We start from the raw sequence: 24890 nt of genomic DNA on the forward strand, positions 1-24890 counted from the left end.
TGCTTGCCCAGCCCTTCGGCCTCCTGCTCTCACCCGCCGTGGCCCGTAGGGAAGACTCCCTCTTTCCTCCTACAGCCACGCAAGCCACTGTGGAGATGACTGTGAGCATGGCCCAGGTTGGGGCAGACGCCGCCATCGTGGTGACCCCTTGCTACTATCGTGGCCGCATGAGCAGCGCTGCCCTCATTCACCACTACACCAAGGTGGGTGTGGGGCCTGGGACTGAGAGGAGGCTGCCTGGGGAGAGAGAGAGCGGCTGGGGGCCGAGGGGGAGCCTCCTTCCCGTGACTGGCAGCCGTGGGGACGGGGAGGGCTGCCGCTGGGCCGCTGGCCAGACACACTGTGTGGCTGTTTCCTCGCCTCTCAGATGGGAGGAATGGCCCGGTCTTCCTCACGGGGTCCCCGTGAGGACCGAGTTCCATTGAAATGCAGAGGACTTAGAGCTGAGCCTGGCACATAGAAAGCGCTCATGAAATATTATTATTATCGCTTACAAGGCAGGGAACACAGCACTGTGACTCCTAGTGCAGGAGGTGGGCGTGTCCAGGTGGCCCCCAGGGCCCCAGGCCCGGAGCTGGTGGTGGTGGGCGGTGCCTCGCGCCCCTCGGGCCCCACCACCTCTCCTCCCTTCTCTGCCTCCCTCAGGTCGCTGACCTCTCCCCAGTCCCTGTGGTGCTCTACAGCGTCCCAGCCAACACGGGCCTGGCCCTGCCCGTGGATGCGGTGGTCACGCTCTCCCAGCACCCGAACATCGTGGGCATCAAGGACAGTGGCGGTGATGTGAGTAGCAGCGGCTCCTGGCTGGGGCTCCTTCCTCGTCTCCTGCGCCATCAACTTCGGGGCAGCTCTGGGACCCGCTTCAGTCCTGGGCTGCTCTCGGGGTTCTTGCCGTCGTGTGGGCTCTCTGGGGCTTTGTCCAAGTTTTGGGGCTAGCTCTCTGGGGCCGGGGCGCTCATCCCCCGCCCAGCCCCCATCTCGCTTGGTGTCGAAGCTCTGGGCGGGGTTCTCACGCAGGTTTGCTGTTGCAGGTGACCAGGATGGGGCTGATGGTTCACAAGACCCGGAGGCAGGATTTCCAGGTGTTGGCTGGATCGGCTGGCTTCCTGCTGGCCAGCTACGCCGTGGGTAGGCCTCCTGCTGCACTCACACTGTCGTGGGTGGTACAGCCAGGCCCGCCCCGCCGAGGGCTGGGACCCCTTCTGTGGGGTCCTTTTGCCAGTCTGCCTGCTTGGAAACCTCAGAAGTCCAGAACGCTGCTCGCTTGTCTGAAAATTGGGTGCTCCCGAGTGACCTTTCCGGGCAGAAGAGGGTGGTTGTGTATAATCCTTGGGCTGTAGCAAGGATGCCCGAAATTTGTTCTAAGTCCTGAGCTCCCTGCTTAGTTGACAAATTTAGCCCCTCTAATCTCACCCTGTAAATCATTCTCTGAGGATAGAGGCCTTGGGGCTTTTCCTCTGGTCCAGGAGTCTGTTTTCGCCTCCCCCTGGTGCCAGGCCAGAGGAACTGTCAGACCTATAGGGTTGGTCCAGGGATCTTCAGCTGCCTGATTCTGTTCTAGTCCAGGATCCTAGGAACATCACCGTTAAACCAACCATGCCGGTCTGTTGTGGGCTGGGCTCCTTGGGTTCAGGTTGGATTTGAGCCCAGGAGCGGGGAAGAGGGGAAGCATCTGCTCCCTTCGGCTGGAGCCACAGCAAGGCCAGATCTGTGTTACTTGTCCAGTGCTGAGGGGGCAATGCTGGTTCCTGGCCTCTGGTCTCCACAGACTTCGGCTTGCTGCCTGGGTCCTTGCACATCTCTCCTCTGCCACGTCACAGTCTCTAAAGTGCAAGGGCAGAAGAGGGGACCCATTGAAGCCTTGTTCCCGAGGGAGGGGCAGATGGAAAGAGCACAGGCTCTGGAGGTGGGGTGGGGGGGTAGTACTTACTGCCGGGCAGGGTATTCAACCTCGCTGGGCCTGAGCTTCTACTCTGTAAAGCAGGGGGGTGTTGTGAGAACGTGTGAGAATGTGGCCACGTTGTCCACGTAGTGCCTGGCGTAGAGTGGGGATCCATAAATGGCAGCTTTATTAGCTCATTCCAAATTTCCCACTCTCCAGTCTTGAGGCCACTGTGCTTAGGGTCACCCCTAACTAGCCTTAGAATCACATCACAGGCTGGCAGAGTGGCAAGGCCCCCCAAGATCACAGCCAGCCCGTTTTCATTGCCCAGATGAGAACAAAGAGGACCGGGAGGTCTAGGACTTGGGCAAGTTCACGCTGCCAGTGGGAGGAAATGCCTGGTCTCCCGACTGTGTCCAGGGCTCTTTCCACCCCACCCCCCCACCCCCAGCGCCGTCCCAGGCCAAATTCACGGGGGGGCGGGGAGATAAGATTTCAGAAGAGCAAGGTCTTCCCGTCCACTCCACCCCCTTCCCGGACTGATGAGTCAGGGGGCTATTAGAGGATCGTGGAGGTGTCAACTGGCAGGTGGGACTTTACTCTGGGAGGTGTGTTGGGGGGTGCAGGGGAAGAACTGTTCTTAAGTTAGCCTTCAGGCTCTGTTCCCTGACCTTCAGCCTGTGTGATTCTACTCCAAATATGCTGGCAGCTTTTCTCTCTGGAAATCTGTACTCTGGACTCACAGAGCATGCCTTGGATATGACCAACCAGTGGCACAGAAATCCACATCCTCTCTCCCCAGAATAAGAGGTGTGGGGGCGCAGGCTTTGGAATTGCCTGTGAGAAGAGGCTGATGTTCTGCATCTTACTCTGGGGCAGGAGCTGTGGGGGGCGTGTGTGCCCTGGCCAATGTCCTGGGGGCTCAGGTGTGCCAGCTGGAGCGGCTCTGCCTCACGGGGCAATGGGAAGATGCCCAGAAACTGCAGCACCGTCTCATTGAGCCAAACACTGCGGTGAGCTCCCAGCCGTGACCCCAAGGCGTGTGTGTGTGTGTGTTGGGGGGGGTGTCTGTGTCCTCATTGGGGCAGGAGCCAGGGCAGGCACAGGGGTCCCCACGTAGCCTATTCCCTTTCAGAAAATCCTTTTAGAGAACCTCCCAGCGTGGGAACTCCAATCACGACTTCAGACAAAGTTGAGCCCTGTTGGTTGTATTGGAATTCACTTAGGGAGCCAGTTAAAATTCTAATCCTCTAGACCCAGGAATAAGCATGAGACAAACAACCTGGCTGATTGTGGTGACATAAGTAATCCCGGGACCTTACCTAGAGATGCACTGCCTGGAGAGAGTGAATCATGGGCCTTTCCATCAGCTTTATGAGTCAGATCCCGGAGAACAGAATGATTGGGAGTAAAGGAGGAGTTAGAAGGTTGGATGTATTCAGAGCCCAGACTTCCCAGGAGAGTTTTGTCTTTAAATAATCTTCTCTGCAGTCACACGGTGTACCCCAATTCTGTATTGGGCAAGTCAAGGAGAAGAGCCGAGATGGAATGCCTGTCAAGAGCCCAGCAGCGCTGTGCAGAGCCATATTGGGGTCTGAGGCAGGAAGGAAAATGTGTGTTCTTAGAGACACGTTTGTATGTGTATTTTAAATTAATCTTTTAATTTTGAGATAACTGTAGGTTCAGATGAAGTTGTAAAAAATAATCCAGGGGCACTTGGGTGGCTCAGCCGGTTAAGTGTCTGCCTTTGGCTTGGGTCATGATCTCAGGGAGACTGCTTCTGCCCCTCCCCCTGCGTGTGCCCTCTCGCTCTCTCTTTCTCTCTCTCTCAAATAAATAAATAAAAATCTTAAAAAAAAAAAAAAAGAAAGAATACAGAGAGAGTCCATGTACCCATTCCCCAGTTTCCCCCAATGGGAGTATCCTACAAAATTACAGTACGATATCACAACCAGGATTCGGACTTTGATACAGTCCAGGTACAGAGTATTTTTATCACCAGAAGGATCCTTCATGTTATGCTTTCATGACTACACCTACTCACCTCCTGCCCCCACCTCCTCCTTAACTCCGGCAACTGCACATCCGTTCACCATTTTTACACTTATGTCAGTTCAAGACTGCTATATGAATGGGATCGTTGGGTCTCTAACCTTTGAAATTGGCTTGCTTTCACTCTGCAGAATTCTGTGCACATTCATCCGAGCTGTTGCATGCAGCAATAGCCCGTTTCTTTTTATTGATGAATAGTGTTTCACGGTGTGGCCGTGCCACACTGTGTGTAACCATTCACTGGTGGGAGGACAGCTGGGTCATTTCCAGTTCGGGGCTATGAAAAGCTGCTCTGAACATTCATGTACAGGTTTTTCGTGACTGTAAGTTTTCATTTTTCTGGGATAAATACATAATTCGTGGGTCATATGATGATTGCATGTTTAGTTTTTTAAGAAACTGCCCAACTGTTTTCCAGAGTGGCTATGCCGTTTTGCGTTTCCATCAGTGTAAATGTATGACTGACCCATTCTCTGCCTCCTCACCAGCTTTAGGCATTGTGACTATTTTTTATTTTAGCCATTCTGATAGGTGTGTAGAAACATTTCATTGTGGTTTTAGCTTGCATTTCTCTGATGACTAATGCTATTGGACGTCTTTTCATGTGTTTATTTGCCATCTGTATATCTTCTTAAATGAAATGTCTGTGTATGTCTCTTGCCTATTTTATAATTGGATTTTTAAAAAGATTTTATTTATTTATTTGTCAGAGAGAGAGAACACACAAGCAGGGGGGCGGCAGGCAGAGGGAGAAGCAGATTCCCTGCTGAGCAGGGAGCCCGATGCGGGGCTCAATCCCAGGACCCTAGGATCATGACCTGAGCCAAAGGTTGCTTAACCAACTGAGCCACCCAGGGGCCCTGGATTTTTTTCTTTTTACAATTGAGTTTTGGAAATTCTTTATATCTTTTAGATACCAGTCCTTTGTGAGATATGTAGTTTGCAAATATTTTCTCCCAATCTGTAGCTTGTCTTGTCATTCTCTGAACAGGTCTTTTGCAGAACAAAAGTTTTTAATTTTGATGACGTCCAATTCATCAATATTTTCATTTATATTTATGCTTTTAATGTCAAGTGGAAGAAGGCTTTTCCTGGCACTAGATTGTGAGGATTTTCTCCTATTTTTTTTCCTAAAAGTTTTATAGTTTTACATTTTTTTAATTTAAAAAAAATTTTTTTTGGACAGAGAGAGAGACAGTGAGAGAGGAAACATAAGCAGGGGGAGTGGGAGAGGGAGAAGCAGGCTCTCCGCCAAGCAGGGAGCCCGATGCGGGGCTCGATCCCAGGACCCTGGGATCATGACCTGAGCCGAAGGCAGACGCTTAACGACTGAGCCACCCAGGCACCCCTAGTTTTACGTTTTACAAGTCAGCGGCCCATTTTGAGTGCATTTTTGTATGAAGTGTGAGACTTAGGTGGAGGTTCATTTTTTTTCGCTTCTGGATATCCACGTGCTCCCCCACCATTTGTGAAAAGATGATCTTTCTTCCATTGAATTACTTTTGCACCTTTGTCAAAAATCAGTTGGGCATATTTGTGTGGGTCTATTTCTGGATTCTCTGTTGCTCCCATCATCTGTGTGTCTATCTGCAAAACCACACCAAATTATTCTAAAGTTTATATGGAGAGGCAAAGGAATTAAACTAGCTAAAACAATTTTGGAAAAAAATAACAAAGTGGGAGGAATTAGTCTACCTGGTTTTAAGATTTATTATATACCTATAGTAATCAAGTCTGTGTGGGATTGCAGAAGGTATTTTGTCAAATGCTTTTCTGCCTTGATTGATATGATCGTGTGATTTTTTTTTCCTCTTTAGCCTGCTAATATGCTGAGTTATATGGATAGTTTTCTAATATTGAACTAGACTTGCATCCCTGGAATAAATCCCACTTAGTCATGATGTGTAACTCTTTTCCAATATTGCTGAGTTCCATTTGCGAATACTTAGTTGAAGATTTTTCTGTCTATATTCATAGGAGACAGTGTATATAGCTTTCCCCTTGTTTTGGTGCTGCCTTTGTCTGATTTTGGTCTTAGGATAGTAATAGCTTCATCAGTTGACTGGGAAGTATTCCCTCCTCTTCTATTTTCTGGAAGAGACTGTGTAGAATTGGTGTTAAATATTTTTTAACCGTTTTTTAGAATTCTCCAGTGAGATCATTTGGGCCTGGAGATTTCTTTTGGGGAGGATTTTTTTTAATTCCAGCTCTGCCCCCGACCTCCAGTGACACCTCCCTGACCGGAAGGGGTAGGAATGCCTCCTTACTGCTTCCCACGTGGCCACCACTGACATTACAAATATGTCTGGAGGGGGGTGACCTCCTTCGGTGTGGGCAGTGACGTGTAAGCTCTGATTTTCCTCACTGGGCCTCTGCTGAGACCATCCATTGTTGCGGGTGAAGGGCACTCTTTACTGCCAGAGTGTGGGGGTGGTGTAGAAGTTCTGTGTCCCAATTCAACCTTTGCTGGCCTGGGTGGGGATGGTGGGGATGGGGCCACAGTTTTTGCTGGGGTGCCTGGCTGGAGTAGAGTGGTGATTGTCTTAAAGTTTTCCATTTTTGCTAGGCTGCTTCTTCCTGGTCCTTGGCTTGAGTGAACAGGCTTTTGTTGGGGGCTTGTATTATCTGTACCCATTGGCATTCTGAGGTTGCTGGCTTCTTAAGCTTCAAGTTGAGGCCAGGGAACTCACCCCTGTGTTCCTTGGGTCCTGAGGTCCCTAGTTTGTCTTCCTTATCTCGACCTTTCAGAGTCTTAGGTTTGTTTGTTTGTTTTTTAAGATTTTATTTATTTATTTGAGACAGAGAGAGAACATGCACGAGCAGGGTGAAGAGCAGAGGGAGAAGCAGACTCCCCACTGAGTGGGGAGCCCATGTGGGGCTCGATTCTGGGACTCTGGGATCATGACCTGAGCTGAACGCAGCCACTTAACCGACTGAGCCACCCAGGCGCCCCCTTATGTTTGTTTTTATATAATGTCCAAGGATTTTTAGCTATATTTGTTGGGAGGAATAGGGAAAAGTACATCCATTCCATCTTCCTGGAAGTGGAAACTCTAAGTATTTCCCCTCCTTCCCTCCCTTCCTTTCTTTCTCTTTCCAACCTCAAGATCAAGAGTTGCAGGCTTGGGGCGCCTGGGTGGCTCAGTCGGTTAAGCGGTTAAGCGTCTGCCTTCAGCTCAGGTCATGATCCCAGAGTCCTGGGCTCTAGCCCCGTGTCAGGTTCCCTGCTCAGTGGGGAGGTCAGGTTCCCTGCTTGGTGGGGAGCCTGCTTCTCCCTCTTCCTCTGCCTGCCGCTCCGCCTGCTTGTGCTCTCTCTCTGTCAAATAAATAAATAAAATCTTAAAAAAGAAAAAAAAAAGGAGTTGCAGGCTCCACCAACTGAGCCAGCCAGGCTCAGTATTTTTCTAAATGGTGATTTTTGCCCCCCATAGAACAGTAAACTATTTGAAAAAATATATTAGAAAATTAAAAAGTAGGTATATTAAAACAGCATTCTTTTAGTTTTAAATATTCTATCTATATTAAAAACATAATTTATTATAATTTTACTTCCCTGGCTTGAATAGAAACAACCTCATCAAAAAATTTTTTCCTGCATTTACTCCTAGAAAAACAAAAATGAACCAATAAAAAACACACAGAACATGGATATAGGGGCACACATTTACTTTTGCCTCGGGCCACAATATGGCAAGGCACGGTTCTGTTGGATCCTGTCTTTTTTTTTTTTAAGATTTTATTTATTTATTTGACAGAGAGAGAGAGAGAGCACAAGCAGGGAGAGCAGCAGGGGGAGAGGGAGAAGCAGGCTCCCCACCAAGCAGGGAGCCTGACGCGGGGCTCGATCCCAGGACCCTGGGATCATGACCTGAGCCGAAGTCAGACGCTTAACTGACCTAGCCACCCAGGAGCCCCTGTCGGATCCTGTCTTTATTTAAAACATTGACACTTTGTTCATCATGGATTTTTTTTTTTTTGCATTGATTTTGATTTTTTAAAAAATATGGCACTAAATATCACTTACCTGGATGACTGATTTTTTTGGCATCCCCTTAAATTTTGCATCTGAGGTGATAGTCCCAGGCTAAGCAGTAATGTTTTGTTTGGGTGAAGTGGTGGGCTCTAGATCTCTCTCACAGCTTGTATCTTTACCTCAAAGGGGCAGATTAACTCAGCTTTAGAGAAAGGACAGCTAAGGAGGCAAGCACGAGTCCCCCTGGATGTGAAGGTTCTCCTGGGATAGGATGCCCTATTAATAGGATGCAAGAACTGCAGAAATGAGGGCCATTCAGCTGAGCGCCATCAGGGCACAGACTGTCCGGTATGTACCGGACACTCCACTGGAGTGGGACCTCTGCTCTCTTTGCCCACTCACCTGCAGAGAGAAGGTTCCAGAACCAGCATACCACCAGGACAGGAAAAGGAGCAGCTTTTAGGTCTCTTGAGGTCTGGTCTTATAGTGGTATTTTTCTCATTTGATTCTTGTGACATGGGGTAGGTGTTGTCATCTCCTCATTTTACAGATGAAGTCGTGGGCTGCCCCTTGGGAGGAGAGGATGCTCGCTGCCATGCTAGCTCTCCGCATGCCATCCTGCCTTCCTCTTCACTCGGTGCCTTCTTGTGTGCCAACTCCGGGCACACATTCAGGAATGCCTGGAACACCTTTCTGCTGCCTGGGCTGTCAGCTCAGCCCCCCCAGGAGCAGCTTGATGTCACCCTATTGCCCTGCCCTGCTCGAACACAATGTCCTTCCTCTGCCTTCTGACCTAGCTGGCCTCCTGCCCTGGCTATATTTAGGACTTTCCGTGTTCTTTACCACAAAAAGCATTCAATTATTTCTGTGGGTCTGGGGAGGGGGCAACTCAGAGATCTCACGCACCTAAGGTGGAAGGCGGCCTTTCTCTAGGTACTTCTTGTTCCCATCCTCTCCCCTAGGTCTTTCATACCCCACTCAGGTTTTGGGTGAAAAGCCCAGGTTATTAGAACATCATGGCTGGGGCCAGGCCTGGGAGGAGGATGGCGTATCACTCATTCCAAGAAAAAATTCCCCGGCCACTAGTGGTAAACAGTTAGTCGTCAATCATTCATCAGTGGCTCGCAACCAACCTCTTTTATTATTTTACCCTTCGTGAAGCCCATACTTCTAAGGTTTTACCTTCCCTCCAAATAAAACTTTATTAATTAATGATTACATTCCTAGTTTTTAGGTAGTCAAAGATTCATCTAACACTTCTGATCAGCATGAAATAACCAGTTGCTATGCCGAAGGCAAAGAAACTTGATGATTCATTTTCTATAAGACCCCATGCATGATTTTAAGTTATCACAATAGCTTTAGGTCCCCCCTTACAATGGAAAACACTTTAGATATCATGTCATCCAGTCCCCTCATTTTTTAGACGAGAAAACGCTCATGATACAAGGTTACACAGTGGAACTTCTCAGGACAGCTGATGCATTGTTTTTCAGAGTTGGGGTCAGGGAGGAGCTATGAGTGGGTCAGGGTCCATCCTGCAGGGCCAGTTGAGGTCTGGGCTATGCCTGAGGTTCTCACAGACCCTTCCCCTGCCTGGCTTCCCAGGCCTGCTGTGCCCTGGCCCTAGGTCCCTGGGAACTGGGCTGCAGACCCACAGCATTGCTATCTTCTCCCATCCCAGCTTGATGACTGAATGCCGCTTTTTTCCCCAATGGGGTGGATTTTTCTCCTAAAACCCAAGGAGGTGACTTCCTTCCTTAATCTGAGTTGTTGGCATTGTGTTCTCTACTGCTGCCCTGCCCTCTGGTCTCTCAGTCTGAATTTCCAATTGACCGTGGTGTCACCGATGTGGTAAAGTTACTCTACCAGGGGAGGCGGGGAGGAACCCTAACTTTCTGAAAGTGACACCTGTGTCCCAGACATGTGTTCCCCAGTCTCTTCTAACAGGCCCTGCTTCACAGGTGACCCGGCGCTTTGGGATCCCCGGGCTGAAGAAGGCCATGGACTGGTTTGGCTACTATGGAGGCCCCTGCCGAGCCCCCTTGCAGGAGCTGAGCCCCACGGACGAGGAGGAGCTGCGTATGGATTTCAGCAGTAATGGCTGGCTCTGAGGGCAAGGAGAGGACCCGAGCCCATCTCAGCTTCCTGCCTTGTACCTGCAGTCGAAGAGGCACATGGGGGTACGAGGCTTCAAAGCCTGTTTCCCTACTTCAGTCCTCCAGGTAGCCTCTCCCAGGCTCTGCCGTGCATCCCCATTTCCTATTCTCACAGCCCCATGACTGCTGGCATTTGTATCCTAAACTCTGCTCTCTAGAGACCTTCAGTCTGGGAAGGAGCAATTGCTTGTCCTTCTACTGTGCCTTCCTGTGCCCTGGGACGTGACCAGGAGCTAGAGGGCAAGAGCAGGGGGGTACTGGGCACAAGTAAGGTTATGTATTTTACTGATGGGACGGCCGCTTAGACTTGGGGGTACACACCTGAGCCCAGCACAGTGCAGCGGGGAGCCAGAGCTATTCCTAAGAACTGACTCCTTCCCGGGAAAGCGGTGGGTTCGGAAACCTAATCAGAAGTGTCACTGGCCTTTGAAAGGCCCCCAAGCTGCATTCCTGACACAGTGCCCTTTCCTAAATCCATTTTGATTATCTCATAGTCTCATCTCTAGCCTTGATCTCAACCGTAGAGAGCACAGAGCCCATCCAGGGGCTTGCCAGAGTTGGTAAATAATGACCCCTGGTGGATAAATGTTACATTTAAGGAGACTTCTAGCCAACCTAGGTCTGAGACATTAGGGAGGGAGACTTGGTCTAAAACCTGGCCATCCTCTTGCCTTAGGCACTGTGCTTTCATTGTTAAAAATAATACTTTGTTCTTGCAATAAAGCTGAATAAGTGAAAACAGTGTGGCCATGTACAAATTGACACCTCGCTGCCATGTAGGTCTCAGGTTTCCTGCCTAGATGTCAAGAACCTTCCTAGAGGCAATTTAACCTTCAAGGTCTGCTTTCTCCCAGCTCTGAGAGAGGCCCTAAGAGTCCACAGCAAACGAGGTATTAGATCAGTGGTGGCCAAGGGGAAAGGCTTATTGAAGTTCTGACTGGGAGGTAGGAGGCAAAAAGATTCAACTGAGATATTTAGAAACACTTTAGCACATTAACCAAAAAGACTGCTTTCTCAAAAAATGTTTAACCTTACTCAGTGATACTTGACTAGTGGCAGTAAACCAGAGATGAATGTTTTAAAAATTACTCTGGCTAAAAAGAAAGGTAAACAGATCCTTGTTTAGGACAAAGCCTAGAGGAGAGACTATAAAAGGTATCAATCTTCAACTGAAATTGGCCATCTGGATGGTACTGAAGCTTGGGGCTTAGCACCTGGGCTCTTCTCACAAGGCAACGTCCAGAAGATCTGGGCTCAGAGGAGGATCCAGCTTAGTTATGGGGCAGAATTTAGGGCTCGGGAGGCTGGTCGGTGTACTGGTAAAGCACTCAGCCTCTGGGCTTAAATTAAGCCGGCCTGGGTTTAAGTTCTTAGATATGCCCCTTAGGGTCGATGGGACCTTGGGCAACTACTTAAGTGCCCGACCCGATCTGTAATTTGGGGATAGTAACAGTTCCTTTCTCTCAGGGCTCCATAAGATCACACATGTGCAGGGGTTAGCGTGGCAGGTGAACACTGCACATTAGCTCAGTCGGGGAGGTGCTGTTGCAGAGAAAGGGAAACCCAGGCAGGAGTTGACTTGCCCAAGGTTACCTAGGAGGTGTGACAATAACTGGTCTCAGGATGTGGGCACTCTGGACGCTCAGGACAAAAGAAGTACAGTGGCAAGTGATTTGGAATCAGAAAAACCAGGATACAAATCCCACCCAGCTCTGCCACTTCCTAGTTTGGGCAACCTGAGCCTGTCTGATTTAAAAGGAAAAAAAAACAAAAAACTCCTGCCTTGCAGAGGTTTTGAGAATTAGGTACTACGTAGTAAAGTGTGCGGTGTCAGTTCCAAGCCCCCATCTGTGATGAACTTTTAGAAACAGCAAATGGGTTGATCCATGATGAGGATGCAGAGCAAGAGTCAAGAAACGAAGTACAGGCAGTTCTGGTGATTTGTTTATTCTTCATAAACACCTGTTTCTACAGTACAACTCAGAGAATAAATAGAGGCACACGGCTATAATCTCCACCACAATCTGCTGTTGAGGAGACATTCAGTGTGAGGATAAGGGGCTGGGAGTGGAGTGGGCATGTCTGGGTTCTGGGATAACTGGAGGCCTCCGTGATGAACTACGCAGGGATCCTATCCATCCAGATCTGACCCCCAGACCTGAAGGCCAAGCTCGTGGTGGAAGAGTTAACAGGAAACCAAATGTAAGGAGCCAAACTCTCTTTTGGTTCACTTCGGTCCTAGGATGGGTTCAAGTCTCCCCAAGCTCCAAGGGGTTGAGGTGGGTCTGACCTACAGGTCCGCTGGGAAGGGGCTGTGTCAGCCCAACCCACCCCTAAGAATTCAGTCACTCCATGGTAGGGCCTTAAGTGGCCCAGAGATGTTTGTCCTCTGCCCCGGAGTAAGTAACAAATACACGTTATGAGATGACTCCTTGTATCAGTTTCTTGACTAGCCCCAAAAGGGATCCTGTCCTGTGTCTAAGGAAGGAGAGAGGCACAAATGGGGCAAAAATTAGCTGCTGGACCTCAGGTAAGGAAGACAGCTTGTACAGTCAGGGGAGAGGGAAATCGCACTCTTACCGTACCCTTCACAGGGGGACAAGCAGACACAAATACCAGCTTGGGGAGACAAAGTGGAAGGCCCGGAGCCATGAAGCCAACCAGCAGCCAATGAGGGGGTGACACACGGAAACGCTCTGGCTTTGACTTTCACAGGCCTGCGGAGCTGTCTAAGCCACCCCTGTGTTTCTCCCTGTTTCTCCAGGGTAGCACAAAGCACTAGCCCTAACCTGGGGCCAGGATCATCTGCCCCCAGTACAGGCAGAATGAAGAGATCCTGCCTCCGTTGGCAGGGAATCGAGTAGAAGCAGGTCTGCACTGGGCGACCCGAGGCGTTAGGGACAAAGAATACCAACCAGGGAGAGAGGCAGAGACGGAACTGGTGACCCTGCTGTGGGCCGGGGGGCCAGAATCCTCACGACTTTCGTCATTGAATCCCCACTGGGCAGGTGAGGGGGCATGTCTCCAGCCCTCTGCTCCATGGGCATTCTCCTCTCCTCTCCCATCTGGTTGTGGATTCGCCTCGAGGGCGCCACGGGGCCCGCACTTTGGCCCGTGCTTGGGAGCAGGTGCCCGACGTCCGTCAGGCGGTGAGACTTCTGGCCGACTTGGAGGCGCTCTGGGCCCGCTGCACGACTGCGGAGCACTTCTCACGCCGCAGCAGCTTGTTGTTCTCAAACAGCCCTTCGTTGCGGGGTATTCCGTGAGAGCCATCAGGGAAGGTCAGCAGGCCTTTGAGGGGGACAGAGGAAATACGGGACCAACAAGGGCGTGCGTGACTCAGAAAGCAGCTAGGTACCACGGGGCGGCAGGAAGGAAAACCTGCAGCTCTTACTCCTGAGAGCGGGAGCACTGGACGGGCAAGTTCGACAGACCGGCGTCAGGGCCCGGTCGCTAGGGATTGGTAGACATCCCCGAAAGCATCCAAGCTAACAAGGTGTACTCCCCCCCCTTGTATGCTCCCCCCGGTCGCCCGTCCTGCGGGGCTGTGACTTACCAAAACCGTCTACTCTGCCATTTTTAAATTCCCCTTCAAATGTCATGTTGTCATGTCGAATGAAGACTCCGACGCCATTAAACTTGCCCTGGGCGAACTCCCCCTCATACCTGCAGAAACATGAGATGGGAGAGGCAGGGTGGGTAGCGAGCTACGGAGGTTCACTGTGAAGCAGCTACCAGTGAGTGTTACTTATTAACAGCAAGGAGCTGAGTGCATTCTGCTTGTGTCAGAATCCCTGCCCCCACCCACCCCACTCCCAACCGGCAGAGGAGGGCCAGAGAGCATGTGTGATATGGGGCTCTAATCTCAAGGAGGTAACACAAGAGAATGGCAGTCGGGTGGAAGGTCACTTGGCTCCTTGCCATTTCAAATTTTAGATCTACTTATAAAGTAACTCATAAAAGAACTGCTTACTTCTTGCCTGTTTTCAGAGGGCCTGGGCCAAGCTCAGGTCTGACCAGCTATTTATCACTATCAAAGCTGAGAAAGGAATGACCCAGGACTTACCTTGAGCCATCGGAGAAGGTCAGTACCCCGAAGCCATTAAAGAGCCCATTCTCAAAATGACCCAGGTAGATGCCACCATCTGCAAACATCAGTTGACCAAAACCATGTCTGCGGCCTGAGCAAAGAGAACGACAGTTGTCAGGTTGGGATGGGGCAGCTTCAGGGACCCCCTCGCTGCCTAACATCCCTTGTCTTTCGTCACCCGACGCGCAAAGCAAAGAAGAGAAGCAGTGATGTCAGCTGGGCAGAGAACTACTACCCAGAGTCAGGCACCAGGAAAACCCGGCTCCTGGGACCTTCCCACCTGTCACAGGCATCAGCTGTGGAGCAGGTCTCTGTCGGTATGAATAAGAGAGCGCTGAAAAGTAACACTAGCTACCAGAGCGCCCTCACTATGTGTCAGGCACTCTTCTGAGCCCTTTGTACTGATCATCCTATCTAATCCTCACGACGTTAAGAGGTAGGCACAGTACTATTATTATTCCCGTTTCACAGATGCAGAAAGCAAGGCTAGGAGAAGCTAAATCACTTACTCACGACCACTGTTGAGTGGCAGAGCAAGAATGAAAAACGCAGCAGGCATCCTGGCCGGAGAGCCCTCACCACTTACTTCCGTTGCCTCTCTGCGAGAAAACAGTGCCACATGGAACTGCGCAGCTAGGGAGCAAACCTACCAGGCTGCCTGGCAACACTGATTCGGGCTTTGTTCCGTCAGTAGGGCTGTGCTTACCCGTCGAACTGACCAGAAAACAGCAAGACGCGGGAGGAGCAATCATGTCTTTCTAACAGAGTATGAGGGAGTTCTTCACGGGGATAGAGACCGCCTGGCAAAATGGCACCTCTAACTGGCCAGATTTGAGGGGACAGCAGGTGTTGGGGAGGCAGGAGAAAGGCAGGGGAGGTACCGAGCAAGGTCACATCCCATCTGCCCAGTTTCTCCTCTCAGGGCTCAAGAATTCATGAGCTGTAGGGATCTAACATGAAAAGAATGGGGTGAATGTCAAAATGGTCTAAACTTCTCTTCACTGGCACAACGGTAGGAAGTCAAGGCGCCTCGGGGCACTTTGTGGCTTGCTAGGATTGGCCCCACGAGGCTTTTAAGTGGTCAGACTGTGTTTCTCAGGCTCTGAAGAATTTCACCAATCCTGTGACTAGATATTTCCAAATGCAATGAGCTGTCACAGGAAATTCAAGGCAACGACTGTCATTTGCTCTTGAGTATCTATCTGTCCTAATTTCCAGATCTTCCTTAACTTTTTAAATTCATTGGAACCAAGTCATTGCAATGAATTCTGTACTTTCCAGTTTGTAGGCACTCAAAATAATTCATTTTACTCTGCCTGGTACATGAGTATTTATAAAAAACAATTCCCAAATAATAACACAAAAGGATAAAAAGATGTTAAGACACTTCATATTCCGAAGCAGAAAGATTTAACTCATTGCTGGAGATTGGGCAACCAATGGCATTTTCTAATTCCTTTATTTAATCCTAAAATCAAAGAAAAGGAAAGGCACTATTACTATTCAGATTAAATCCTGGAATCAGACATGAAGACTCATCCAGTTGAATTCTATAGCCTGATGTATTTGTCCTACAGCCAAATGATCCCCGGTCGGGGGGGGGGGGGGGGTTCTCTCACCTTCCTTCCACTCGCCTCGATATTCTTCCCCACTGGAGTAGGTGAAGGAACCTTTAGTCAGGGTCATGGTGACAGCGTACGGAAGAAAAGGATAACGACTGCAGGAAACAGGGGAGAGAACCAGAGTCACAGGATGGCTGGAGAAAAGGCCTGCAAACCAATTTTGCTGATACAGTCTATCAACTAACCAGCCCAATAAGTATATTACCTTGGATACATTTAACAAACATACTCACTTCTCCAATTCCCCCACCCCCACCCTCATCATCACCACCTCTGCTCAAGCAGTCTCATCCTCCTACTGGTTTTAAAAGTTCTCAGCCTGGGGCGCCTGGGTGGCACAGTCGGTTAAGCGTCCGACTCTTGGTTTTAGCTCAGGTCGTGAGCTCAGGGTCTTGGGATCGCTCAGCACAGAGTCTGCTTGGGATTCTCTCTCTCCTTCTGCCCACCCCTCCAACTCATGCTGTTTCTATCTCTCTCAAATAAATAAGTAAAATCTTAAAAAAAAAAGTTACCAGCTAGTTCCAATTTTCTATGACCTGGGATAGAAACTGAGGATTAATCTACAAATATTTGCTTGATAGCTACTATGTGTTTAGTTGATGTGTAAAATATAGTCTCTTCCTTCAATGAGTTTACAGTCTAGCTGGTAAGACTAATAATGGAAAGACAGAACAATATGAGAGATAATGTCATTAAGTGCCAAACTGGATGGCAGAGATGAACAGAGACAGGGCTGGGCACAACTGAAAACAAGTGGTCAAGAAAGCAAAAGGCAGTTACCCGTGGAGAAAACCTGGGGAATGAAAGCACAGAGAGCTATGTAAGCTGGATGTTCAGTGGGAAACTAATAAGCTGGGTTTTACTGCAGTGGAAGGTTTATTTAAGGAGTAATAGGAATTAAGTTTGTCTAGGTACTCAGCGGAAATCTGAAATCTGAAAAAAAAACCTCTCAGATTTAAATCCAAATTCCGTCACTTCATAAACGGAGAAAGAGAAGTGAAGAGCTAGTCTGTGGCCGGGCTGGACTAGTGTCCCGGCCTCCTCTGACTGCTGCTAGTTCTTTCTCTCTTGTATTGCACGCTCTGCTTTTTGGGTCCAGCTACTCTAAGGAGACCTTGGAAAGCTAGGCAGAAGAGTTTACAGCTAATAAGGAGGGGGAAAGACGAAGGCTCTGGGGGCTTATGAACAGGCACATAATATGAAAGCAGTGCTTATGGGAAATGAACGTGGCAGCAGGAAACAGGATGCTTTGTAGCAGCAAAGCCCACAGCCAGAAAAGCTTGCAAGGCAGGAGATGTGATCATTCAGGAGACTGAAAACGAGCACAAATCGCTCTCCCTCTGCTCGTGCCCTTGTGATGACACGGCAGCACCTCCATTAACAGTCACTTTATTCCCCCACCCGCTGGGTCTGGGTGGGTAGAGGTTTGGAAAGTGCTCGTCCACACGGGGCTTGCCCTCTCACTGCACTTGGAACTGTCCTGCCCCCCTGTGGACAAGCCCGGGCGAGTTGGCTGGTGACAAGGGGTCAAGTGGAGCTGCTGTCCCAACTGCCCACAGATGCATGGGTGAGCTCAGGCATGACCAGCAGAGCTGCTCCTGAGCCCAGGTCCAAATTACTGAGCCACAGAATGACGGACTAAATACATGGTGGTTGTTTTAAGCCACTATGTTTTGAGGTGGTGTGTTATTACCCAGCAAAAGCTAACTGATTGACCCAGGTACAAGATCGTGAGGCCTGCACTAAGGGGATAACAGCGTAATGGGAGCAGAAGGAAGGAGTGGTGATGACAGAGATATTACAGAAAAACAAACACCCAGTAACATTTGGAGACTGGCTAGGTATGGCTTCACATGTGCAGTAAAAGAATGCTTGTATTCAAAGATATCCTAGGGGCGCCTGGGTGGCTCAGTCGTTAAGCGTCTGCCTTCAGCTCAGGTCATGATCCCAGGGTCCTGGGATCGAGCCCCACATCGGGCTCCCTGCTCAGTGGGAAGCCTGCTTCTCCCTCTCCCACTCCCCCTGCTTGTGTTCCCTCTCTCGCTGTGTCTCTCTCTGTCAAATAAATAAAATCTTAAAAAAAAAAAAAGATATCCTATAAGAAGGGGGTTAAGATACCTAAAATATCATTAAATACGAACAGAGACAAATAAGCATTTGACATATTTTTACAAGTGCAATCCCTACTTCTTATTTAATTTCTAGGTCTGTTTACTCACCTCTTCATCTTTTCCAGATCTAAGCAATACAACATTTTTGCAAGTGACTGTGACAACGCAGAGTCCTAGGCCCACACCCAGATCTACTGAATCAGATTCTGTAAGTTAGAGCCGGGGAATCTGCAGTTTTAACAAGCACATCGTTGGATTGCTACACACTTGAAAGCGTGGGGACTATTACTCCAATAAACAGATAAACTATGTGTGAAAGTTCTCTGATCTATAAATCACTATTGAAAGGTCCCCTGTTATTAATAATGAACCTAGAGGGGGGCGCCTGGGTGGCTCAGTGGGTTAAGCATCTGCCTTCAGCTCAGGTCATGATCCCAGGGTCCTGGGATCGAGCCCCGCATCAGGCTCCCTGCAGCAGGGAGCCTGCTTCTCCCCTCTCCCCCCTGCTCATCTGTTCACTCACTCTCTCTCTCCATCGTTATTTCTAAAAGATTTTTTATTTATTTGACAGAGAGAGACACAGCGAGAGAGGGGACACAAGCAGGGGGAGTGGGAGAGGGAGAAGCAGGCTTCCCACTGAGCAGGGAACCTGACGCGGGGCTCGATCCCAGGACCCTGGAACCATGACCTGAGCTGAAGGCAGACGCTTAATGACTGAGTCACCCAGGCGCCCCAAATAACTAAAATCTTAAAAAAAAAATGAACCTAGAGGGGTGCCTAGGTGGCTCAGTCGGTTAAGCGTCTGCCTTTGACTCAGATCATGATCCCAGGGTCCTGGGATGGAACCCTGCATCTGGGCTCCCTGCTCATCCGGGAGTCTGCTTCTCCCTCTCCCTCTGCCCCTCCCTCTCCCTGTGCCCCTCCCCGCTCCCTTGTGCACTCTCTCTCTCTCTCAAATAAATAAATAAAATCTTAAAAAAAAAAATGAACCTAGAGTCTAACCCTCAAGCATCTGATTGAGTTCCAACAGGACAAGGGCACCTCTTCTTCAGAGCATGTGGGCCAGGCCTGGAGGACCAAACAGGAGTGGATTTTTAAATCCCTGCGGCCTGATGCCAACAGTCAGCTTTCTTCAAGTCCCAGAGAAGCCCAAATCACACACAATGTTAATGGTTGTATTGCTGTTTCCATTATGGAACAACAAGATGGGCTTACAAAGAGTAGGTTCCTCAGTACAAGAGGGATCTGGCGCATTTGATACTAAAATGATGCTTTAAATGTTCAACTAAAACAAGATGTACATTAGTTTGTATTCTCCAAATTGTGATGGTAGATGGGGCTGGGTTATTTATACTCCAGGTCAGCCAACACAACACTCTGGAATCAACTGAGCTAACCCCAGAGAAGCTATTTGAAGTATCTTTACAACAGCAACTAACAGGAATTGACTCCTTACTGTGTGCTATAAGTGTTTTTTAAATACATAATCTAATTTCAGCTCACAACTTTATGAGGTGGGTAGTACTATCATTTCCACTTTATGGATGAGGGAACTGAGGAGTAGAGAGGGTAAGTAAGTTCACCAAGGAACCCTAGCTAACGTGCAAGTTAGAAGCAGAGACTTGGGGGTCGGCCTCTGGGGCCCATGCTCCTAAACCCCATCCTGTCTTCCTATCCCACATGCCTCCCAGTGTAATACAGTGGCATGTGGGCCCAGGAGCGCCAATACCGGGGCTCCCACCCCAGTGCACTGTGTAACTTCGGGAAGGTTACTTAAATGCCTTTAAACCTTGGTCTCCTCCCCTGTAAAGTACAGAAAATATACCTATTTCAGAGAATTGGCATGGATTAAATTAAAGAAGATACACTGGGGTGCCTGGATCACTCAGTCGGTTAAGTGTCTGCCTTGGCTCTGGTCATGATCTCAGGGTCCTGGGATCGAGCTCCACTTTAGGCTCCCTGCTCAGTGGAAGCCTGCTTCTCCCTCTCCCTTTGCTGCTCCCTCTGCTTGTTCTGTCAGTTAAATAAATAAAATCTTAAAAAATAAATAAGATACATGAAAGTACCTAGAACACCACCAGGCCCTGTCCCTTAAATATTATTCTTTTCCTCCTTCCAAAATAGACACCTCAACTCACACATTCACTTACTGTAATGGAAATTTCTCTAAAGTCTCAGTATAAAAATGCTACCAATATAATTAAAATAACATTTGGAAAAAAATTCAGCAATTTTGCCTGAGGTAAATTCTCAGGTGAGAAAAAGTAAACTACAATTGCCACCTGTCTGTTTTTTATGGCCATCCCATGGGATATTTTAATTTTGGCCTATGTCATGATGCTTTTGGATATAGATGCTGTAAGCCCAGAAATGGTCTGATGTGCAAACAGCTGGCCCTGAACAGAGCGGGGCTCAATCACATCTTCTGGGCCCCGGCCCTGTCTCAAAGCTCTCGTTTCCTCCCAGCTTTGAGGACAGATGAATCCTGAGAATCCCTGGCTCTCCCCCAAATAGGGAGCAGCATTCGTTTCTACCCCCATAATGAGGCCAGCTTGGGAAGCTCTTCCAGTGATGTCTGGGAGCCCCTCCCACAGCTCCACCAGGGATTTTCTCGCTGTTGCTACTCGGGAGCTCCACGCCCAGGCTCTCTCACATAGCAGAAGATGTCCCGCGGCAGGGATCATTTTCTTCTTGTCCTAAAGCCCCTGGAAAGCTCTGGGGCTGCGTTCTCTGATGGTGACGCTGTACCTGGTGTGCCATCTCTGCTCCACCAACGTTCCACAAGGTCAGCGTCCAAGTGCAGGCTCAAGCCTCTTGCTGTCAGCCCAGCATCAGTGTGCCTGGGGTAGAGGGCAGCATGACTCCACTGCAAATACAACATGAATGAGGGGAAGAGAAGCAGTTTGCCATCGAAACTGCAGAGGAAAACTCTTTCCAGTCCAGAGAAGCTTTGACAACTACAGGCCGTCTTCAGCTCTTTCCAGAACTAATGAAGTCGGCGCACTACAAGTCAGCTTATGGAACAAATCTGAAATATTTCATTCCTTCAAAACAAGTCAGAATCTTAAAGACCGTGTCTTATAATAAATCTTATCACTAAACAACCATTCCGAAACATAAATACAGAATCATGATGTATGCAGGGAGATGATAAGATAAGGGCATTTCCTTTTGATGTCTGGCAGCTGTAAACTTGTCTTCACTCCGAGGTCTGGAAGGAGTTACTGTGGTGCTTGTGAGGAGTCAGTCTGACTGCCCAGGGGCTCAGAGGCAGCAGACTCCAGCATCTGTTTACTTTTTCTCAAGGCTATGTGAAACTTCCACACAGTGGTATCCCACTTGTTTCAGAGGGACCAACAGAAGGTCCCTGAAAGAAAGGGAATGGCGTTTCTCCAGTGTGAAGACTATCTTTGGACAAAGTACTAGTCAGCCCCTCAAACTGTAAACGTAGCCACTCTTTTGGTATGCTGTTACTCTGAGGGAATAGATCCTAAAGTTTTTAAAGATGCCAATGAACCTGAAAAGATCATCCTCTAATTACCAAATGTGGCAGATTGTAATTTCCAAAGACATTTGCAGTCTTACCTCCTGTATTACGCGTTCTATAATTTGACCTTGCCATTGCCCCATCAAAAGGTGGAGTCTAACTCCTCTTCTTTGAATCGGGGCAGGCTTGTGATTGCTTCAACCGATAGAACACGATGGAAGAGATGGTGTGTTCTGAGGTCAGATCAGAAAAGGTGATGCATCTTCCCTCTTGCTCACTGGTACGCTTGCACTTGGAGACCTGAGCCACCACAGAAGAAGTCTTACTACAGTGGGGCTACCGTGCTGTGAGGAAGCTGAGCCACAAAGAGCCACATGTGTTGGTGCTCCAGTTGGCAATTCTCATCTTTGAATCAGCCTACCCCAGGCACCAGCTGTGAGCAAAGGAGCCTGCAGATGATTCTAGCTCCCAGCCACTGAGTCGGCATCCCATCTAAGGTAGCATGGAGCAGAGCGAGGTCATCCCCATGATGCCCTTTACAAATTCCTGATTCACAGAATCTGTGAGCATCACTCGGTTGTTTTAAGCAGCTAAGGTTGGGGTATAATGTTATACAGCTATAGTAACTGGAACATCATCTCTCCACCTAACCCTGCCACCTCCTCTCTCATGTGTTTTTCCAAAAGTACATTTCCATTCCTTTCTTTATCTAGGGAGACAGAGCAAACTCCTTTCAACAGTTGCTGGTCAACATGATGTCCATTCCCAAGAACACAATCGGAAGTGCTAACTAAAGGACACACGTGGACTCTATGGGTCTCAGGCCACGTTGAACACATTTGACTAGAAACTTCTACCTATGTCCAAATAACTGATACTGTCACCGCCTGGGACAGCGATTTTCATTTATGACTTCTATAATTAGCCATGCTAAGTAATTGTCAGCTGTGCAGCCACTGACCCAAAAAGAAATCATGGTCACTGAGACAAATCTAGTTTAATACAGGATAGCCGGCGCTGATGAAGACTGAAAACCCAACACTTTAAGAAGGATGCAAATCAGTATTTATATCAGTTACCCAAAAAATCTTAAAGAGAACACGTAGCCTAGGAATTTAGGCTTCAGCATACATATGGCATCTAGCCACAAAACCAAGAAGATTCAGGCTTTTAAACAGATACCCACCCCTTCTGCTCTTTTGATAGATGGGTTGCAAATGATCAATCCAAACATTTATCTAAAAGAAAATGACTTTTGTCCCTGAACCGAATATACTATTGGTCTGCGCAACAGACTACATCCCTGCCATCTTTATTTTCTCCTCACCCAGACATTTCCAAATAGAACTTGGAGACAGGAATGTTAACTTTTGTTTCCATTCCATTTGTCTTTTTTTAGAGTTTAGAAATCAAACTTGCTACAAAATATTTATGCATTCAAGATGTCTTCTGTTCAAATTCAGATTAACAACAACAACAACAAAAAAGCTAACATAAAGAGGAACAGATTTTCACTTTAAGAATATTGCTTTGAGGCAGCCAGCTTTCCCTACATATACCTTTACATTGTTCCTCCAAAGCCTCCCCAGAGTATGACCGTCTTGTCAAAGTTCTCTTAATTATAAAGAAAGCAGTCTTAGGCTTTTAGAATCCTAAAGAGAAGAAAAGGAAGACTTTGGTGAACAAAAATTAGGCTTGTAAGAAACCTAGAACAAAAAGTCACACATTCCTTTTAAAGTGTTTTAAATGAGCTTGAAATAACTGTTTTTCTTATAAGTCTACAAGTCTTTTTACTATGACTTCCTTGAACTCAAAAAGTAAAAAAAAAAAAAAAAATGTTTTGTTACCAGATAAAGGTCTTATTTAGGAAGACTGGTCTTATTTAGGAAGACTGTGGGACAGATTGAAGAAAGTGGGAAGAAAATCCTGACACCAGAAAGATTAAAAAAAAAAAAAAAAAAAGACTTGAGGGTGATGAGGACTGCCATCCTATTTCATGAAAAAGGAAATGCCTGGACCGAGTTCTAATAAAGCCGAGCTACTCCTGCGGATACCTAAGCAGTTTGGAGATGCCACCCAGCTGGCGTGCCACCTCCACTAATTGAGGCATCCCATTCCCCAAGCCTCGTTGTGTGGGACGTCTCTCCACCAGAGTGTGAGAAGCGGGCCCAGGCCAAACAAAGCCCTGGACCCAACTAACATTTCCTAGTCGATCTCCCACCCCGTTCTTGCATCCCAGCACCGATCTTTCCCTCTACCCGAGCTCCGCTCTACCGCCTGGGCCAGGTCTCTGCTCACACTGGTCTGCCATCCCCTCCGGACGCAGCCCCCACCCACCCGCTCGCCAAGCCGGGTACCGTGGGCTCTCCCTGGCCTCGGCCCCAGCGGTAGAGACCGGAGGCCCGGGTTCGGCACCCCACCGGCCCCGCCCTCTGGTCAGCGCGTCCTGGATGGAGTCACCATCCCCAGCCAGTCATCTCGGGATGGGCTCCTCAGTCCCTTCCTCACCAACCACACTCTCCTGGCCCCCTCCCTCCTGCGCTGCCGGCCAACCTGAGCTCCGCCTTTCGGGATGACAATCACGCCCAGACGCGGGGTTCCAGCGGCCGGGACGGCGCCTCCGCCGGGCTCGCCCCTGCCACCAGCCTCTCCCAACACCTCCACCAGCGCCTGCCCCACTTGACGCCGCCATCCCGGGCGGCCGCACTGGGCGCAATTCCCGCTGCCCATTGGCTGTAACCTAGGCAACCGGGAGCAACGCCACTTTCCATTGGCCCAGCGCGGACTCTGCGCCATCTTTGTGCGGGGCGGAGTGTCTCAAGAGCTCGGGTCAAACATCCGAGAGAGGGGTGGGGCTGAACCCACGGTCCTACCTCCGCCACCTGATGGAGAGAGACCTTAGGTCTCGTCTACCCAGAGACAGCCTAGCCTAAACGTCGACAAAAACAAAACAAAACCTGGGTCAGAAACAACAGTGACCACCAATTCAAGCGGCTCGGATCCTGCGCGGACCTTCAGAGATGTAAATGGCTCCTCCCTGGAGTTTGAGGACAGAACCCAAACCTGGCTTTTGAGTTTCAGCTTTGTGAATTGTAACATGCTGGACCAAGCAGCTGCGGTTTAATGTGTGTCAGCCCCGTGCCAGCACTGTGATACCAGGACACTTCTGCATTCACTCATTGTAAGGATTTGTGTTGTTGTCATTACTCAGATCTTTTGTGTTTAAAATACAGTGTCAAGATTGGAGCAGATTCTCCAAATATCGTGCACGCCAATCCTTTTATCCACATGTTTATTTACTGACCAATGTGAATGCAGCTAGAAAAGACGTGATCGCTGCCCTCATGGGACTTACTGCCTAGATGTGGAGAAGAAAAGATTCATGCCCATGGAAAAATTCAAGACTATATTTAATTATTAAAAGAAGGCAAGTGCATGAAGAGAGTAAACAAACTGCTTCTCTGATTTGGGCGTTTCCTCATCTGTGGAATAGAAAATGAAAATAATGATAATGATA

At 48.8% G+C, this 24890-nt stretch overlaps 2 protein-coding genes across 5 annotated transcripts in view; one reads left to right on the plus strand and one right to left on the minus strand.

Annotated features, from left to right (window-relative positions):
• Positions 1 to 18181, plus strand: part of HOGA1 (4-hydroxy-2-oxoglutarate aldolase 1) — a 28781-nt gene extending 10600 nt beyond the window's left edge. For 2 of the 3 annotated variants that reach the window (XM_032432446.1, XM_032432447.1), the window contains 5 exons: positions 76 to 203; positions 646 to 780; positions 1029 to 1125; positions 2759 to 2892; positions 9869 to 11422. In XM_032432446.1, the coding sequence (XP_032288337.1) occupies positions 76 to 203; positions 646 to 780; positions 1029 to 1125; positions 2759 to 2892; positions 9869 to 10018 (644 nt within the window). In that variant the 3' untranslated portion in view covers positions 10019 to 11422. Of the gene's footprint in view, positions 1 to 75; positions 204 to 645; positions 781 to 1028; positions 1126 to 2758; positions 2893 to 9868; positions 11423 to 18011 lie in introns of those variants that run through there. The other variant, XR_004302694.1, reaches the window with a different exon arrangement.
• On the minus strand, positions 11999 to 24070 carry MORN4 (MORN repeat containing 4). Of its 2 annotated transcripts, XM_032432450.1 has the most exons (6): positions 23927 to 24070; positions 20635 to 20752; positions 15773 to 15870; positions 14130 to 14244; positions 13620 to 13729; positions 11999 to 13354 (listed from the first exon to the last, which is right to left on the minus strand). In XM_032432450.1, exons 3-6 carry the CDS (start codon positions 15837 to 15839, stop codon positions 13206 to 13208), a joined length of 441 nt encoding a protein of 146 aa, XP_032288341.1. In that variant the 5' UTR covers positions 15840 to 15870; positions 20635 to 20752; positions 23927 to 24070; the 3' UTR covers positions 11999 to 13205. The 2 variants fall into 2 exon arrangements, with proteins under 2 accessions (XP_032288341.1, XP_032288340.1); XM_032432449.1 differs by lacking the exon at positions 20635 to 20752.
• Between the last annotated feature and the right edge of the window lie 820 nt (positions 24071 to 24890).

The sequence above is a fragment of the Phoca vitulina genome, unplaced genomic scaffold (genome assembly GCF_004348235.1).
Source record: "Phoca vitulina isolate PV1807 unplaced genomic scaffold, GSC_HSeal_1.0 scaffold48, whole genome shotgun sequence".
NCBI classification, from domain to species: Eukaryota; Metazoa; Chordata; class Mammalia; order Carnivora; family Phocidae; genus Phoca; species Phoca vitulina.